The sequence below is a fragment of the Rhipicephalus sanguineus genome, chromosome 2 (assembly GCF_013339695.2).
Source record: "Rhipicephalus sanguineus isolate Rsan-2018 chromosome 2, BIME_Rsan_1.4, whole genome shotgun sequence".
Lineage (NCBI taxonomy): Eukaryota > Metazoa > Arthropoda > Arachnida > Ixodida > Ixodidae > Rhipicephalus > Rhipicephalus sanguineus.
In genome coordinates, this window is record NC_051177.1 from 1,410,936 (window position 1) to 1,430,424 (window position 19,489).

Genomic DNA, 19,489 nt, shown 5'->3' on the forward strand with positions numbered 1-19,489 from the left:
CGCGATCTTCACACCCTACTAAAATTTGCGTAGTTATTAAACGCAAACAAACTGCTGCCGGTAACGAATGGCACGTCGATAATGGCAACAGCGCTAACTCTTTTTTAGAATTCACAACGTAACTCCAAAGAAATATGTCAAGTGGAGCGAGGAGCGCGAGTACAGTCAACCGGGTGTTACTGCGAAGTTTTAATAGCCGTTTCTCGCTTTTTCCAAAGTGCGACATGTGCAGAGGCTTTCTGTCGACACTAATCTCATTCGATAAATACGCGCGTACAATTGATTGAGTATTGTGATGTTTTTTTTTTCGCGCAACGTACAGCGCAGCCGTGCCAGCGCACTGATCTGTCGCTGTATCATTAGCTACAACTGTATAAGAGCTGGGCCAAAACAAGTGCAGTGCGTGGGAAAAATATGCCATCATATTGGTTCAGTAAGGCGTACGAATTGACAACTCTATGTTATCGCATACGTGTCAGAGAGGCGCCGGCGAGTGCTACCGGCGGCGGTTGGTGACCGGAGGTGTTTGCTGGAAGCGCGTCGCATCTATGCTCATCGCTTCTTGTGCGGACACCGTACACGAGAAAAAAATGCTTCATTTAGGTTAGCCGATGTCACAGGTGTGCTGTAAAGTCATTCGTACTCACCGGAATCGTGTATACTGAAACCAGAAGCGCCGATAACACGTAGACGGACTCGGTCGCTACGCTATGTCTAACCTTTGGTGGCAATCATGGTGGTAGAATATGATGGTGGTAGTCATACTTGGTGGGGCTTATCTCGACGCAGGCCGAAGGTAAAAGTTTGTGCATTTTAGCTTTGCATGCATTTTCACTATTACCTTAAAGTGCCGCTGAGGTAAGTGAGTGTGCAAGAATTGCCAGAGTTGCGTTTCAAGCGTGACGGTATCAAGCGGAGGCTGTTTTCTGGTCTCCCCGCTGGAAGGACTCATTTACTTCTCGGCAAATGCGCGGCGATGTAACACAGTTACTGTCGCCGTTCACACCGATACTCCTAGACTTGTAAACATCAAAATGCAGCAGCACATCGCGGATGTAAACCTGATAAGTACGCGCGTAAAAATGTAAACATTCACGGCTGCTGTGCTCAAGAAAACCTGTGGCGGTTATTGGCGCCGCATGAATAAAAAAAAATCAGTGCTGGAAAGCTTAATGATCGGTGTTGGCTTCTTTGAACTGCATATATTTCTGCACATTCAAGAGGAAAACATTAGAACTGACAGCGACTTCTCATAATGTCACGTTCACTTCCATCATGCCACCGTCATCCACCACGCTTCCATCCTGCCACCGTCATCCAGCTTGTTCACCAAGTCATCCACCAAACATGTTTTGCTCGCCACCATCGGCCAGCATTTTCCACTTAACACCAAAAGAAGCTCGCCACCACCACCACCATCTGCCACCATTTTTTCCACTCTCGCCATCATCAGCCATCATGACCACCACAGCTTCCACCACATCCACTATTCTTTCCACCTTGTCCACTATTGCTTCCACCATGTCCACCAAGATTTGCAGCATCCACCAACCCCCGATTTTCAATAGGGGTAACATGAGTAAAATCGGATTTTCTTGCAAAGGCTGCAAACACGTGACTTACAAATTGTGGCCCATTGTCGGTGCACACTTCCATGGGTACGCCGTACTGTGCGAACATGGCACTCAGTGCCGTGATGGTCGTCGTCGCAGTGCCATCAGCAAGTTTCTCGACTTCAGGGAAGTTACTAGTAAGTGCATCGAATGCCACAATGTATGAACTTCCTGCGAAAGAAAAAATATCTACACCAACTCGATACCACGCCCAAGCAGGGACTGGGGGCAATTTGTAAGTCACGACATAGCCGGTTGCTCAGCAACTATAGGTCCCGCCCAAATCGTGCTGCACCGATTTCTCCCGGTAGCTCCACCAGCTGATACGCCGCCACTGCTGTTGCCTGTGCACTTGAATTATTCACAGCGGCGTGGAAATGTGTTAGGAACTATGATTACAAATTCTTAACAGTGCAAAGACAAGAAGAAACAGAAGAAAGAACACAAAATGCCAACATCCAAGTGTTTATTTTTTTTTAAACGAGTTGCACTACAGCCATGCGCTATGTGATGTCTAAGGAAGGGAGTCAGACTCCAGCCGTCACGATGAATGGAACAAGAACTCCCTTTATTGACTATGATACATGGTTTATATGCAATGAGTAAATGCACCCCCTGGGGGATGAAGGAACAAAAACGAAACCAAAACTGAATACAACATACTCCTCCCCTTATTTTTAGTGGTTAGTTGTTAGTACATATTAGTAACAAAAAAACCGAAGTATTCACTCTACTTATTTACATAATACAGAATAAACACAATTTCAGACCGTAACTAAAAGTTGGTCTGATAGTCTTGAAGCCAGGCTGGTGGCTGGCGCCTTCGGGTCAGCCGCTCTGACTGGTGTACTGCTGAGGTTGGCTGCTGCAGTACCCCAGAAGATGGCGATTGCGTCCCAGAAGGCGGCTGCAGCACAGGAGACTGCACTACGCCAGGAGACAGCGGCTGCGGCACGGCAGGTTGCATTACGCCAGGAGACTGCGGCTGCGGCACGGCAGGTTGCAGTACGCCAGCAGGTGGCAGATCCGATACGGCAGGTTGTAGCCCGGCAGCTTGTGGCACCGAAACTGGAAACTGCGGCACAGGTAGCTGCAACTGGTGGGAATCACCCCCCTCTGGAACCCTGGAAAGCTTGGAGGCATTCCACGTACGGCCGTCTTCAAGCCTGTAAGAAGCAGGTCCCTTCCTTTCCAGCACTTTAGTTGGTGAAGAGAAAGAGCAGTCGCCCTTAAAACGAACGGATGGTTTCCTGACACGAACAATGTCGCCTGCAGCTATCCCAGGTTCCTTGGCAGCTCTCCTCTTGGCTGTGTACAGCTTGCTGCTCCGCTGTTGACGCCGGACCATACGATGTAGTCGCGCCAATTCCTTAGCCGGGTCTTTAGCGAATGCTGGTGCTGAGAAGCCAACGACGTCCAGCTTGGTTCTGGGCATTCTACCATGCAGTAGAACAGCAGGGGCAACCCCAGTGGTTGCCTGTGGAGTAGCCCTGTAAATAGCAAGATAGTCCATGACTGCTTGTCAGAGGGGTCGTCCTTCGAGAAGTGAAACTTGAACAAAGTTTTTGAATGTCCTGTTGAATCGTCCAATTTGTCCATTCGCCTGGGGGTAGTACACCGATGAATGCAAAAGACGGATGGCCCTGTCTTTCAGAAAGGTGATGAATTCCCAGGAAGTGAACTGAGGTCCGTTGTCAAAAACGATTCCCTCGGGGTAGCCTTCGCGGGCAAAAACACCAGTTAAAAAGTCTTTCACTGTGCTCGTGGATACCTCACGGCAAAAATATACCTCTGGCCAATTGGAGTGGTAATCAACAAGCGTTATAGCAAATCTGCTGTTGTGAAGTGCGCGCTCCAAGGGGCCAACAATGTCTAAGGGCAGCTTTTGCCATGGTTGTTCAGGCCATTCAACAGGTTGCAGTGGCGCTGGTGATGTCTTGGCAGATTTATCGGCCTCGAGGCAGATGTGGCAGTTTTTCACTGCTGTTTCTACTTCCTTATCCATTCGTGGCCACCAGAACCGCTCACGAAGTCGCGCTTTCGTGCGCGTGATACCAGGATGTGTCTCATGTGCGGTGGAAATGAACTGGGCAGTGAGAGAGGACGGAACCACGAGGCGCTCCGCTCGCAGTAGAAGATCATTGACAACAGAAAGTTCCTCTCTAATAAGGTAGAACGGCTTCACCTCTTCTGGTAAGGACTTTTGGGGCGGCCAAGCACTCAGCACAAAGGACTTGACGGTTTCTAGACACCCATCGTCAAGGACGTCCTGTCTGAACTTCTCCTTTGCCGCACAGGCTGGCTCAACGAGCGACACAATTTCTTCCTCCTCTGCAAGCTCTGCTTCTGAGGTAGGTGCTGGCAGCCGAGAAAGTGCATCTGCAACAGTGTTCGTGGACCCCCTGCGGTATTCAACAGTGAAGTTATAACAAAGCAGTCGTGCGCTCCAGCGTGCGATTCTAAGCGGGTGTCTTCCACGTCCTTGTGACAACAGCAAGGAGACAAGCGCCTGGTGGTCTGTTCGAATTTTAAAATGGCGACCCCAAAGGTACGTGTGCCATTGCTCACATGCCCATATGCATGCCAGTGCTTCTCGTTCCCCGACTGAATACTTTCTCTCCGCTGGGGACAGTGTACGAGATGCGAAAGCGACTGTGCGAAGTTCTTGGCCATCTTGTTGCTGGAGGACTGCTCCCAGCCCACAGTCGGGAGCATCTGTCGATACAATGACTGGAAGTGCCGGGTCGAACATTTGAAGGACTGTGTTCGACGAAAGCATTTTTTTTACCCTTCTGAAACTGTTGTCTGCTTCGGCTGACCAGATGAATGGCTCATTTTTGCGAAGCAAGACTCTCATAGGCTCGACCACTTGTGCCAAACGTGGAACAAATTTCGAGTAGTACTCTACAAGACCCAAGAACGAACGGAGGGCAGCAACATCGGTTGGCACGGGAGTGTTAACTATGGAGTCAATCTTCTCAGGAAGTGGCGAAATACCACGTGCAGTGACCTTGTGCCAAAGAAATGCGAGCTCTGGAACATCAAAGACGCATTTGTTGTTCAGTTTCAAGCCTGCATCCTTGATCTTCTGCAGGGCTGTTTTCAGGTTCAAGAGGTGTTCTTCCGCAGTCTTGCCAAAGACGATCACATCGTCAATGTAGAACAACACACCAGGGCAACGGTCAAGGATTACTGCCATCATCTTCTGAAATGCCGCTGGGGCAGAAGCTAATCCAAAGCATACTCTCTTGAATCAAAAAAGTCCATCGTGAGTGATGAAGGCTGTTAGGTCCCTGCTGTCAGGGTGCAAGAGAACCTGATGGTAAGCGGAAGCCAAGTCGAGTTTTGAGAAATGTGTAGCGCCTACCAAAGCATGGAGAAGCTCTTCTGTGTGAGGCAACGGGAAACTATCTGGAACAATAGCCTTATTCGGTTCTCGGAGATCTACGCAGATCCTGATGCTGCCATCTTTCTTGTCAACAACGACAATGGGGGACACCCATTCGGAAGCATCGATGCGCTCGATGATGTCAAGGCTTAGTAACCTTTGAAGCTCATTTGACACTGGCGCACGGAGAGAATATGGCAGACGGCGAAGTTTGGAAGTTACAGGCTGCACGCCCTGACGCGTCTTAACGCGATGCGTGAACCCCTTAGCAAGGCCCAAGTTGGAACTGAAAAGTGAAGCGAACTCGCTTGCCAAGGCTGGCGGAAGATTTTCTGGACCGGGTTGCGCGTTGGACAGTGCGGAAATGTTGGCAAGTGGAACGGAAGTGGAACGAGGTACCGTGTCATTGACACATGTCGACGGAGCAACAGACGTAGTCGTATGTAAGCACTTGCGAGTAGAACCCTCAATGCGAAGACTTAAGGCTTTAATGCCGTCAAGGCCGATAAGACAAGTTCCTCGGCGAACAACATAAAAACAGAGTGACGCGGTGCGCCCTTTGAACTGTACATCTGCCGTGAAACAACCTAGCACGCAAATGGGACGTTGGGAATAGTCAAACAATGTGACGTGCGGGGCAGGCAGAAGCGAAATGCTCTGAAAATGTCGACGAAGTGCCTGCTCTGACAAAATTGAAACAGATGACCCTGAATCAACAAGATGTGTAAGCCTGACGTTCGCAACCAGCACTTCTCTATGAATTCCCTTACGAGCGGAACGTTCCACAGTCAACACTTGCTCAGTACTGCTACACGACGATACATCGTCGTCACATTCTACTTCGCGGACCGTGCCTTGCACTTGAGCTCGTTTGCGGTTGGATACATTTTGAAAGTGGCCCTTGCGACCGCAAAACAAACAACTTTTCCCATGCGCTGGGCACTGCATATCTGATGCGAAATGATCCCGCGAGCCGCATCGGAAGCAGTGCGGCGACGCGGAGCGCCTACTGTGTTCTCGGTTCCGTTCAGGGGGGCGGTGCCCCTGCGGCGCACGTGAGCCGCTGGCGCTTTTCGTTAGCTTCTGCTGAAAGTGGGCTGCCGGCTGTGAATTGCTCTTTTGCGATGAATGCAATGGTTTCTTACGACGACGCTGCATTGAAACTTTGTCGACCGAAGGAGAAAATTCCTTTAGCTCTTCAGCTGCTTGCTCAAACTGGAGTGCAATTCGCACCGAGCCTTCGAACGAAAGTGAGGGGCCCTTAAGCAATAACCGTTCATGTACGCGGTTGGAAGCTATGCCGGCAACAGTTTGATCCCACAGAGCATCATCCTGAAAAACGAACGAACAGTGTGACGCTAGCTCCCGTAGGGCGGCAACAAAGTCATGAACGGACTCGCCTGAGTGTTGACGGCGGCGGCGAAAACGATGACGCTTGACGACAACGTTGCAGGACGTCGAAAAGTGGTGCCGTAATGCCACGAGTGCAGTGTCGTATTCGTCAGAAGTGGCTGCGGCAGACTTATCCCCGTCCTTAACGGCGAGCGCTGCGGCGCTTGGCACTGGTGGTGCTGCGGCGGTCGACCCTGCAGGTAAGGTCTGATAAATACGCTGGCCCTCCGGCCCCAAACAATGCAAAAGGATAGCCTTGCGTCGTGCTGGCGTGAACTCGGCGGCCCCGGACGCCACCAGGTAGACGTTGAACATCTGCTCCCACTGCTCCCATGGTAGTGGCGGCCGGCTGGGCGTCGCAAGGAAGAACGGCGGCGGAGCGAGCCCGGGGACACTCATGTTGGGACAGGCGCGGATGGTGCGCAGGGTACTTTTACGACATCCTCGTTGCCAATGTGATGTCTAAGGAAGGGAGTCAGACTCCAGTCGTCACGATGAATGGAACAAGAACTTCCTTTATTGACTATGATCCATGGTTTATATGCAATGAGTAAATGCGCCCCCTGGGGGATGAAGGAACAAAAACGAAACCAAAACTGAATACAACACGCTGCACACCACCAGTCGCAGTTAAACATGCGAATAACGCTGCGTATATCTTCTCTTTATCAATAAGAGCAATAGAAGATGCACTGACATGTTCATCTTTTAACCCTTTGAGGGTTGAATTTTTTCGCGAAATCCTGTCCAAAAATCTGTAATTTTTTTATTGCTGAAATAAATTCTTCAGACGATTTTATTTACGAAAAAAATTGTCTAAAATTTTTTTTTGTGGCCGTAAAGTGACAAAAAATCATTTTTGTTGTTACATACACATGGTTTATTCGTAGTAAAATCAAGCAAAATCCTGAAAAAAAAGCTTAAACAGGTTTTTTATAAATAAAAATTATGCATTGTATTAAACGTAGCTCACAGACATACAAAAATAAGCGCACCACTTTTCTGGTTAAAAATGTTCGTGCTCTAACACTAAAAATTTTTCATCGTGTGATAGTCTTTGAAGCATGGCTCGCCGCGCACGCTTTTCAGATGTCGCTCCGTGATCGTCATCGGAGTCTAAACTTGTCAAAAAATCTTCGTCTGACAAACTGAAATCCAATTAATCAGATTCTGATTCGGCACTTGGGGAATAGTCCGCATCGGAAGAATCGCTGCTCGACTCACCGGCAGCAGAGCAACCGGCGTGCACTTCCATAGCGTAAGTGAACTGCATCAGTGAGCGCACGGAAGAAAATTCTATGGTTGTGCGCCCATCCAGAAAGCAAAACGAGTGAAAAATCTACAGTAATCCTTCGCCTTATCGCCAACAAGACGTAGTTAGTTTTTCCGAGACCCCAAAACAGGAAACGCAATCGCGGCGGCGTCGTTTGTGTAACTTAGCGCCGCACGGAAACAGATGTAATCGCGCCCCGGGGAGCAATAAACGAGAGAGTAACGTGCGGTCACCCTTTCAGAGATTAGAAGCCAAACAGCCATCAGCTTTGTGGGCGCAAGAAGCGAAACCCACCCGAAGGACGAAATCGAAACCAGCCGCATTGCGTGGGCGCGTTCCGATGCGCAAGTGGTCGTCGCCGCGCCGCTTCGAAAAGCAAAAAAAAAAAGAACGACGGAGAGACATCGGCGCATTGAAAGAAATTCCACGTATTCCTGAAGCATGGCAGCACATTCCAAGCAAGAGAAATGATCGAAGAAGGCACGCGTTTGAAACCAACCACTCCGCGGGCGCGCTCGGTTGCGCAAGCGATAGCCGGCGCGCTGTTTTGCGAAGCATAAAAAAAGCAACAATGGAGAGACATCGGCGCATGAAAAAAATTCCACGTATTCCCGAAGTGTGGCAGCACATGCAAAGCAAGAGAAATGATCGAAGAAGGCGCGCATTTTAAACCAGCTGCACCGCGAACGCGCTCGGATGGGCAAGCGATAGCCGGCGCGCTGTTTTGGGAAGCAAAATAAAAATACAACGCAGAGACATTGGCGCATAAAAAAAATTCCACGTATTCCCGAGGTGTGGAAGCACAGGTCAAGCGAGAGAAATGATCGAAAAAAGGCGCGCGTTTTAAAAATAAACGCTATGCCGTACATGTACGACAAAAACCCTTTGGTACCAGGAAGCTTCTGCCGTACATGTACGGCGAAAACCCTCAAGAGGTTAAGGAAAACATTTTTTCTGCTTCAATGATTTCACGTGTAGTCTGATCTCGGCAATTAATGATAATGTTAGTCTGGACCTTTTGGTTTACAACTACACGTACTACAATGGACAGAGAGCCAGCCTTGTTTTGAAAGATGAACATTGTACGAATGCTCTTTTAATCTATTGTTTATGCAAGGACCTGTTTGCCCAATGTAAAATTTTCCGCATGACAACCCGAGGCTCCGGAAGTTTTTTGCAGCAGGGGGGGGGGGGGGGGGGGGGGGCTAGAGGTACCCGCTAAGCCACGATTTCCGGGTGGTCCCAGGATATAGTTTGGAACGATATTCTAATGTGCACAAAACAAACAAGAAGCACACATGCACATATGTTTCTGATTTGTTTATACTTAGCGTGTGACTTTACAGAGAAGATTTGTCAACTTTAGAATGGGAATCTCAACCATGACCATAGTTATTCTTCCTTTTTACTCTACTAACTTTTTCTAATAAATTGGGAGCAAATGTCTCGCAGTAATTTGCATTTTCTGAATAAGTAAAACATCTTTCTTTATAGCTTATGCATATACATAGGGATAAAATAACTCCAAACAATCCTGTTGGTTTTTTATATTGTTCAGGTCACGATGTGAAAGTTGGCACTCCCTGGTTGTCTCAATAATTTGACTACGGTTGCACAATAAAATATATGCATACTTGTTACTTAGCTGCTTTAAAATGGCTGTTTCCTCTACCGTTGCTTATGACAGATTTTTAAAATATTACCTTAATTGAACAAAAGGCTTGTATTTCTTGTGTATTTCTAGCGTCACATCAATAAAGGCGTCATTTCCCGTCTTCAAACAAAAACAATCACACATAAGTTAGAATGATTTACATACTAACAATGTTTATTTATTAAAGTGAGCCTTCACATTTACAAACATGATCTGTTAGTCATGTGACCCATTATAAACAACGAAAAGATGCACTTCATTAAAAATTTCCCTAAGGCAAGCGTCCCCCTTCGACATACATTGACGCATGCATTTAGTTCAGCACTTCCGCACGCAAGAAAAATTTAATTGCTGATATGTATTTCAACTGAAGTTATACGATGTAGACGAATGAAGATTTAACGATGCAGATAAGCACAAAGGGTATAAGTGCGAACAAAAAAGATAATGTATCATGGACTCACAAATAGGTGTTACACATTAGTAAAATTCTGTACAATGATATAGTGCATTACGGAAATGACAACAGTTAGAAAAATGGGGAATAAGGAAAAGGAAACAAAAATACGTCTATATTTGTCTGATAATCAAATGCGCTGGTGCGTCGATTGCAATATCGCCGATACTGCGCAACGTCAGTAGGAGAAAACGACGCACAGGAAAGAATGCTGATGTTGCGCTGTGCCCACGATATCCAGCATGAACCAACTTGCCCAAATCAAGCTCTTGTTGTCGATTGCAAGCACAGGACACTCAGTACTCGACCATAACTGAGTTGCGAGAAGAAAAAAAAACACAGCTAGCATGAACCAAACGTTGCGGAGCGTTCGGCCATTTTCTTAATAAATACGTTGATGACTTAATCCACAAATAACTTTCCCGATCTTTCCCGGTGGGTGTGCAGCAGGAGAAGATGAGTGAGGCGGGTCTGCGTAATGTTACTTCGAAGATATGTCTTCACTCGCTGGAGTGCACTAAAAGAGCACTCTCCTGATGCCCCTGATGCCAGTACTGTCAACAAAAGCTGCACAAGTTTGACAACCTGGTCCAAAAGATTCCGAACTGTTTGAGACTCGGGCCTCAGTTGTTCAGCCACATCTTCAACAGCGGTCACACCTGCCCCAGAAATAACTGTTGGAAGGAGTACAAGCTGTGCCACAAGCATATCTGGATCAAAATCTGTGGACTCCGAGCACTTCTTTCAGTTCCTCCTCGGTTAATCGTTGTGCACGTGCACTGCTGACGATCGCACATTCGAGCTTTGCCGATAGTCCATGCCACGTTGGTCGAACTGATTTTTTATTTCGGATGTGACACAGTCAACTGCCGCAAAGAACTCTTTTTGGAACTTTGTCTTTGCATCCAATACCACTGGAGGAGCAGGCTTATTTGGCTGCTCAAATCGCATGGACAGTTTTACGCGTCTGGCGACCGCGGCTTCACTCTGATCAAGGCCCAACCTCGTGGCGGCATTTTGTGTTTCTTCCAAAACATGATGAAGGCCTTCCTCTGTTCTCAGGTTCGCCATGGTTTGACAAAGTGCTTTAGCTGCCTGTTTGGTTCCGGTCGCACTGTATTTGGGTCTGTGAAGAGCCCTGACAAGTTGCTCGCATTGGCCGAACAGTTCTTTGGATATGTGTAATCTGAATAGAGTATCAAACTTCTGCAGCTGCTTTTCGTACCCGCTCATAATCACTGTCCGACCATCACTAAGTGATCCTGGAGTTTGTAACAGCTCCTGCATCGTAGCCTGAACCCTTTCATAGTACTCGGTGAATCATTTACTTCAATTTACTCTCACTGCCCACCTCGTTGGACACAATGGTAGAAGACTACTTGCCTTTGCAGGCATTGCGCGTGCATCATCGACGCATGGGGGAAGAACGATGTCGCTGTGCGTCCATTTCGCAGAAGTAAGGATTGCGTTGGAAACGTCTGTCACAGCGAATAGCGCATCTGCAACTATTACGCTGCTACGGCCGACTTTCTGGAGAGCCAAATCTAACGAATGACTGGCGCAGTGCACGTAAATTGATTTCGGCTGAACGTCGACGATCCTCTTGTCAAGACGTTTATTAGCGGGCACTCGGCGACGACGACAGTCAAAGCGGGGCCGACTCTCTGCACGAGGGGGCGTGCTCTCAGAGAGGAGGCGACCCACTAGAAGGCGCTCGAGAGGACGACCCATTACCGACTACGAACGCTTCGCTACAATCACCCCGGGTACAAAAAGGGAGCCGCCTGGCGACCTAGCAGCTTGTCAGTATGAGCGGGTCATGATAGGGCTTCAGGCGCTCCACATTGACAATGTCGCGCCCTCGACGGCGCATGTCCGAAGAAGGTTCGACGGGCTCGATCAGGTAGTTGACCGGGGATGTGCGTTCCAGGACACGGTAGGGGCCTTCGTATTTGGGCAGTAGTTTTGAAGAGAGGCCAGTTGCAGTGGTCGGGACCGAGAGCCACACGAGCGCTCCAGGGAGGAACGTGGACTCAGAAGTAGTGGTTCCACCGCGAATGCTCTTCTGCCGCTCTTGTTCGTGCGTTGTAAAGGTCTTCGCAAGCTCGCGACATTCTTCAGCAAGCCTGGCTGTGTCCGAAATAGGCGCACATTCAGAATCTGGCTTGTAGGGAAGGATGGTGTCGATTGTGTGCGACGGGTGCCTGCCGTACAATAAGAAAAATGGTGAGAAACCAGTAGTGCTCTGAGAGGCGGTATTGTAGGCGTACGTGACGAAGGGCAGAATGGCATCCCAATTTGTGGTCGGCGGCGACGTACATCGAGAGCATGTCGCCGAGCGTGCGGTTAAAGCGTTCGGTGAGGCCATTCGTCTGCGGGTGGTAAGCAGTAGTTTTGCGGTGAACAACGTTGCACTCTTTGAGAATGGCTTCCACGACTTCCGACAAGAAGACACGGCCTCGATCGCTGAGAAGCTCTTGGGGTGGTCCGTGACGCAGTATGAATCGGTGAAGTAGGAAGGATGCAACATCGCGCGCTGTAGCCGCTGGGAGGGCGGCGGTTTCGGCGTATCGCGTTAGATGGTCAACAGCGACGATGGCCCAGCGGTTACCAGCCGAAGTCAGAGGGAGTGGTCCATACAAATCGATGCCTACGCGCCCAAACGGACGGTTAGGGCAAGGTAATGGTTGTAGACCTGCTGGCGACACGTGCGTTGCAGGTTTTCGGCGTTGGCAATCGAGGCAGGAGCGAACGAACTTCTGCACGTAGCGGTACATCCCTCGCCAGAAGTATCGTTGTCGAATGCGGTGGTAAGTTTTGGATACCACAGAGTGCGCGCATTGCGGGTCAGAGTGGAAGGCCTCGCATATTTCAGAACGCAGACTGCGGGGTATCACTAGTAGCCACTGGCGGCCGTCGGCGTCGTAATTGCGTCGGTGCAGTAGGTCGTCGCGAATGGCGAAATGGTGGGCTTGACGACGCAACGCGCGAGTGGATGGTGTTGCGGACGGATCAGTGAGCAAGTCGATCAGCGAGGTGATCCATTTATCCTTGCGCTGTTCGGTAGCGATGGTGCGAACGTCGATTGAAGCAACAGCTATGTGAGATAGTGAGCAGGGGGCATCGTCGTCAGGCAAGGGAGAGCGCGAGAGGGCGTCGGCGTCAGCATGCTGGCGTCCGTTGCGGTACAGCACGCGGATGTCGTAGTCTTGCAGGCGAAGTGCCCAGCGGGCGAGACGGCCTGAGGGATCCTTCAGGGACGACAGCCAGCACAGTGCATGATGGTCGGTGACGACATCAAATGGGCGACCATACAAATAAGGTCGGAACTTTGTAAGGGCCCAGATGATCGCCAGGCACTCTTTTTCTGTGACCGTGTAATTGGTCTCGGCTCTGGTAAGCGTACGGCTTGCGTATGCCACGACATACTCGGGGAACCCTGGTTTGCGCTGCGCAAGGACAGCGCCGAGGCCTACACCGCTGGCATCCGTGTGTACCTCCGTTGGGGCCGTAGGATCGTAGTGGCGTAGTATGGGAGGAGACGTCAACAGACGACGGAGCTTTGCGAACGCGTCGTCACACTCGGACGACCACGAACTTAGGGGTCCGTTACCTCCAAGGAGCTTCGTCAGCGGCGATATGATAGTCGCGAAGTTTCGGATAAAGCGCCGAAAGTAGGAGCATAATCCTACAAAACTGCGCAGTTCCTTGACGGACGTAGGTTTGGGGAACTCTGTCACGGCCCGAAGCTTGGCTGGATCAGGGAGAATTCCGTCCTTGGACACGACGTATCCTAGTATCGTCAGCTGCCGTGCTGCAAATCGGCACTTCTTTAGATTCAGTTGTAGCCCGGCCTCGCTCAAACGCGTCAAAACATGCCGCAGGCGTAGAAGATGCGTGGAGAAGTCCGGGGCAAAAACGACGATGTCGTCGAGGTAGCACAGACACGTGTGCCATTTCAAGTTGCGCAGAACGGTATCCATCATGCGCTCAAAGGTCGCGGGCGCATTGCACAGCCCAAACGGCATGACGTTAAATTCGTACAAGCCGTCGGGTGTGACAAACGCTGTCTTCGGTCGAGCGTCATCAGCCATCGGGACTTGCCAGTACCCTGAGCGCAAATCGAGCGATGAAAAAAATTCTGCTCCTTGCAGGCTGTCGATGGCGTCGTCTATTCGAGGTAGGGGATAAACGTCCTTACGGGTGATCTTATTGAGTCGTCGGTAGTCCACACAGAACCGCACAGAGCCGTCCTTCTTCGCAACGAGAACGACAGGAGAAGCCCACGGGCTGTTGGAGGGTCGAATAACATCGCGGCGAAGCATGTCTTCGACTTGCTCGTTAATTACACGACGCTCTGCTGGCGATACGCGATATGGACGTTGCCGCAGTGGTGGTTGGGTGCCAGTGTCGATGTGATGCGTGACAGCAGACGTGCGGCCGAGAGAAGTTTGCGCGACATCGAACGAAGAACGAAATTCTTCCAACAGGCATAGAAGCTGGGAACGCTCGACCGATGTAAGGTGGTCAGCAATCGAGGAACCAAATACATCAGCGGGTGACGAATCAGTTGTCGAAACAGCGCTGAGCGGACGGGAGCTGGCGCAGTGCGTGTCACCCGGTGCGTCCATAACTTGTGCGTCTTCGAGGGCTTCCGCTCTACCGAGACATTCCCCTCGCACCAACGTAACAATGTACGGGGATGGGTTCGTAACAAAAATATCGGTGTCGCCCTGAGTGACTTGCACGGTCGCAAATGGCACCAGCAAGCCTTTCCTATTGAAAACGCGGTCCGAGGGAGAAAGGAGTGCAACGGTGTCAGCGAGACCGGTGCAATACACTGACACAGCCGTTGACGAGTTTGCAGGAAGTGTGGTGTCGTCTTTGACGAGTACCTTGGTCGCAGCCGGTAGGCTGTCCGCCGGCGTCAAATCTGGGAATGGTGAGAGCTCTATTTCGGCTGGTGCGCACCGAATTACGGCGTCGTGCCGTGCGAGAAAATCCCATCCCAGGATGACGTCGTGGGAGCATGAACAAATTATGATGAATTCGACGGCGTACAGAGCGTCCTGAATCATGACACGGGCTGTGCACACCGCTGTCGGGTGAATACTTTGGGCGCTGGCTGTACGGAGGGAGAGCCCGGAAAGTTGCGTCGTCACTTTTCGTAGTAGTCGGCTAAATTTAGCGTCCATAACGGATACGGCAGCTCCAGTGTCTACAAGGGCCGATGTGCGCACACCATCTACAAACACGTCTACTACGTTTGATGGGCTTTGCTGAGGGCTTTGGCAGTTCGATAGCGTCGCAGCCCTTGCCTCTTGGACTGCGACGACTAGTTTTCCTGGTCTCGTGCGACCGGACGAGGCCGCATCGGCGACAGTGATCGGCGTCGTGGGGACGGTGAACGGCGGGTAGACGAAGTTGGGCGTGACGTCGTTGACATAGGCGACGGCGGGTCGTAATACGGGCGGCTGGACTGGTTGGTGACGGTTGATCCGACTCGAGGCGGCTGCATGCGGTTGCAATAGCGGGCGACGTGACCGGCGCAACCGCACGCAAAGCAGATTGGGCGGTTGTCGGCAGTGCGCCATCGGCTGGCCGGGCTAGGTCCCATCCATGTCGCAGGACGCGAGGGACGGGGCGGCGGCTGATATGACTGCATGGTGGTCTGCAGTCGGGGCGTATGGATGACGTCGGCGTACGCAGCCGGCACACTCGCTTCGAAGGCCTGAGGCCTGGCGACGGCTCCGGCGTAAGTTACCGGGGGCACCACAGGGAGCGCTGGGGGCGGCCTGGCTACAACTGGCGCGTAACTGAGAGGCGCAGGCGCCGGAGGGGGCTGGTGGTATTCCGGCATGACCTCCGCGATTTCCTGCTCGATTGCCCGGCGTAGGGGAGGCAGCAGTGTGGTCGACGGCTGTTCAACGTGCTGCGGGTGAGCGAAGGCCAGTAGAGAAAACTGGCGGGCAATTTCCTCGCGCACGAAGGACTTGATCTCAGCGAGTAAGACGGAGTGGTCCGACGTGGCCGACAAGCCAGCGAGATCGGCGTCGCGTGATGGAGGTCGACGCGTCATCAGCCGCTGCCGGCGCAGCTCCTCGTAGCTTTGGCACAGTGTGATGACCTCTGCCACAGTGCGAGGGTTTTTGGCGAGCAGCATGGTGAAGGCATCGTCGTCGATGCCTTTCATAACGTTCCGGATCTTGTCGGACTCAGACATCGTCGCATTGGCTTTCTTGCACAAATCGAGCACGTCTTCAATGTAGCTCGTGAAAGACTCGCCGGCCTGCTGGGCTCGTTCACGTAAACGCTGTTCGGCTTGCAGCTTGCGAACGGCAGGGCGGCCAAACACGTCGATGATGGCGGTCTTGAAAGCCGACCACGTAGCGAAATCGGATGCGTGGTTATTGTACCATAGGCCGGCAACACCCGCGAGGTAGAAAACGAGGTTGCTCAGTTTGCCTGCCTCGTCCCATTTATTGGGGACGCTCACACGCTCGTAGATCGCGAGCCAGTCCTCGACGTCGGTGCCATCCGCGCCGGTGAAGACAGGAGGGTCGCGGATGCGGGGGACACCTGGACATGGCGTCGGTGCAAGAGGAGGCGTTTGCTGGGTGGCGTCTTGAGTCATGGTAGCAGGCACGGTACGGGATCGAAGCTCCAAGGGCATCGAATGGGGACCGTAGTTGTTGAAAGGGCACAGCACTCTCCACCAAATTGTCAAGACGTTTATTAGCGGGCACTCGGCGACGACGACAGTCAAAGCGGGGCCGACTCTCTGCACGAGGGGGCGTGCTCTCAGAGAGGAGGCGACCCACTAGAAGGCGCTCGAGAGGACGACCCATTACCGACTACGAACGCTTCGCTACACTCTTTTCAACTCCAGAGAAGCGCCCAGACATGTTGCCTGCCCCGTTGAAGCAGTGACCACGCAAACGACTCAAATAGAGCCCTAGACGCGCAACCATGTCCTTTACAGCCAAGAATAGCGTGTTGGCCTCAGAGTTTGGGGGGCTGTAAACTCTGATAAACTCTGCAGGAACTTCCAGTGACACATTTTCCACCCAACGCAAGCAAAGTGTAAACTGCTCGTGCCCCGCTACGTCCGTGGTCCCATCAGCGGTTATTACAAAAAATGGAGTCACTTTAATGTCTTCCAAGATTTTGCACTGGAGTGTGTGAGCTATGATCTTGATGATTTCATTCTGAATGCCACTGCTCAGCCACTTGTCCCTTCGACTTAGCCATGTCCAGCGCCTCCTCTAGTTTTTCAGTGCCTGGGCGAACGCTCTCCTTGGGCCGTCGAGCGCGTGCTCCACCTCCGCTCGCTGCTGCCGCGTGGTGGCACTGTGCAGGTAGACTACGGGAAGCTGGCGCTGAGCGGCCGCGCGTATTACGAAGCTCACGAATTCGTGTTTGCATAGGAGTTTATTTGCATTCGTGCTTCTCGCAGGCTTTCACGGGTACAGGGGTATGGAAAGAAACGCGAACATAGCGCCGCGCTATTTTAATCACGCTCTGACTGTAGTGGCAATAAAAAGACACTAGATGGTCTTTGATTGTATTATGGAAGACTCCATCTTTTGATCAGTCATCCAGGCTACAACCTCTTGAAAGTAAATGCGAAACAGCAAGGAATATAGGTGCCGCATGTTTGCGTTTCTTTCCATCCCCACTGTACGTATTCCACAGGCAGTCTGACAGGCCGTGCTGCCGATTCGATGCTTGCATGCAAGTTTGACAGCATTCGCGTTTTATTTTCTATTTCAGGCTATTGCAGCCACGTCATTCGCAGGCCTTAGTATGTCGTTACTGTTGTGTTCCACTCTGCAAATGAAACGGAAACAAATCATGATTGTCTTTCTTTATTTCCCGTTATTGATAAAAAAAAAAAACTCACAGGGTCCCTTATGCATTCATCTAAGGCAACTGAAAGGCGAAAGGCATCTGCTTTTTTTTTTTCTTCCCAGTCAACGTATTGAACATCCCCTGCCTCCCTCCGAGATTTTTCTGCACCTGACGTGGTTTCTTACAGCCTCAAGGATTGGAGACGCTGCAAGCTTTCTGCACGCACCTCAGATGGTTATGCGCTGCCTCTGTAATCAGCCCATTTTGACCTAACGAAGATGTAGTATGACGACGTCACGTGATGTGACGTCACGATGATGTCACAAAGTTATTATCTGTGACGTCATCATGTGATGATTTCTTGCATCACTCGTGTTGACGCCGCCGACGATCAGTTTTCGTGTTTGATGGGGCATCTAAGGCTTTCGCATTAATACTCCATTCGGCTGTCCCTCGATGAAATTCCAGCTGCCACTGGTGTTTGGGAGAGGTGGCTTCCAGTAATTAGGCGGGGTAATTGGTCTCCTAATACATTTTCAAACAACACTAGAATATGTAGCCGTCATTTACGACCCGAAGATTTCATAGAATATAAGGAGCAGTGGCTTAAGAAGGATGCCGTAGCGTCAGTCTTTGCAGACTACCCTTCACGTATGCAGCCCAAAGTAAGAACTGAACCAAGCATGGCAAGTATCACTAAACGTGACCGTGCTGCGTCCGAACAGTCAACGAATGCATGTACTAGTAGCAACGCTGCCTGGAGATCGCCGCCATGTGCAGCACTTACATTAGGCCCCAAAGCTGAAGAATCATAGCCCATGGGCACCACATGCGCTACCGGCGAAACAACCGACAGTCATCATGTACAGTGTCACAATGAATGCATGTACAAGGCTGGGCAGGCTGCCCCAGCTCTGAAATGGTGGAATCACTTGGCTCATTTTCCGGCACCACCTGTTGTTTTTTCTCGGTGGCAACAAATGTAATTCTCAAAAGCTTTACGAAGGGAACGGATGATCACTTATATCCCTGACCAGTCTAGTGACATTTCGTGCTATTTAGCGCACGAACTCCAGGCTTGCGTATAGTGTGCTACACCAGCAGGCGGTAGCACGCATCGGGGAACTTTAAGCGCCCATGTTTTCAGTATTAGCTCCTGTAAACGCTGCTTTCAAAAATCCGCTTTCAGACAGTAAAAAACTGACTCTCAGTCAAGAGAGCGTAACGGTGACAAAAGAATCTTCTGTGCATCATTGGCATGCGCTCTCTGGTATGGGCCTAGCAGACGACGTGCGCGCGTCTCTATCAAATAGCCGCGAACGACACATGCCTTTGAAATGGACTGGGGGCCCAGAACGACAAGTGCTTCATGATTTCTGTTTATGAGCTTTCATTATACTTTTAACAGCGCAAATACAGCCGAAAACTGAACCATATAGCAACTTCGAAGGCAGCCACGACATTCGATTTCGCGAGTAACGACGCGACGGCGGGTCTACTACGATGGTGGCGCCCAGCGGCTAAAAGCCGCACTAACGCCAACGGCCGGTTCCCATTGCGCTCCTCTCCTTCGCCCAGGCACAGAAAAATAGACGAGGCGCTGCCATGTCTTAAGAGCAAAAAGAAAATACTTACAGATGGTGGCGCATGGTTTGAAGTTAGAAAAGACGTTCTCCCCCGGAGGTCAAATCAGGATACCGCAACTGCTATATTTCAGGCAACGCATTCTCAGATTTCAGCGCTATTTGAAGATTGCAGAGGTTTTGTTGACGTTTGCAGCACGATAAATTAAGACAACTTACGAGCTTCGTTTGGCATTTCTGCTTGCCCTATTGAAAAACGCTATGTTGAGAAAATAAAT

At 50.7% G+C, this 19,489-nt stretch overlaps 2 protein-coding genes across 3 annotated transcripts in view; one reads left to right on the plus strand and one right to left on the minus strand.

The window, feature by feature from the left end:
• LOC119382338 (transmembrane protein KIAA1109 homolog) overlaps positions 1-19,489 on the plus strand; it is a 961,129-nt gene that overhangs the window by 424,079 nt on the left and 517,561 nt on the right. The window lies entirely within an intron of this gene.
• On the minus strand, positions 4,635-6,914 carry LOC125757070 (uncharacterized). Its single transcript, XM_049412182.1, has one exon. It carries the CDS (start codon positions 6,790-6,792, stop codon positions 4,867-4,869), a length of 1,926 nt encoding a protein of 641 aa, XP_049268139.1. The 5' UTR covers positions 6,793-6,914; the 3' UTR covers positions 4,635-4,866.

What these genes read in the sequence shown, in the direction of transcription:
- LOC125757070 (XM_049412182.1), bottom strand. Translation starts at nt 6,792, where the DNA reads ATGAGTGTCCCCGGGCTCGCTCCGCCGCCGTTCTTCCTTGCGACGCCC.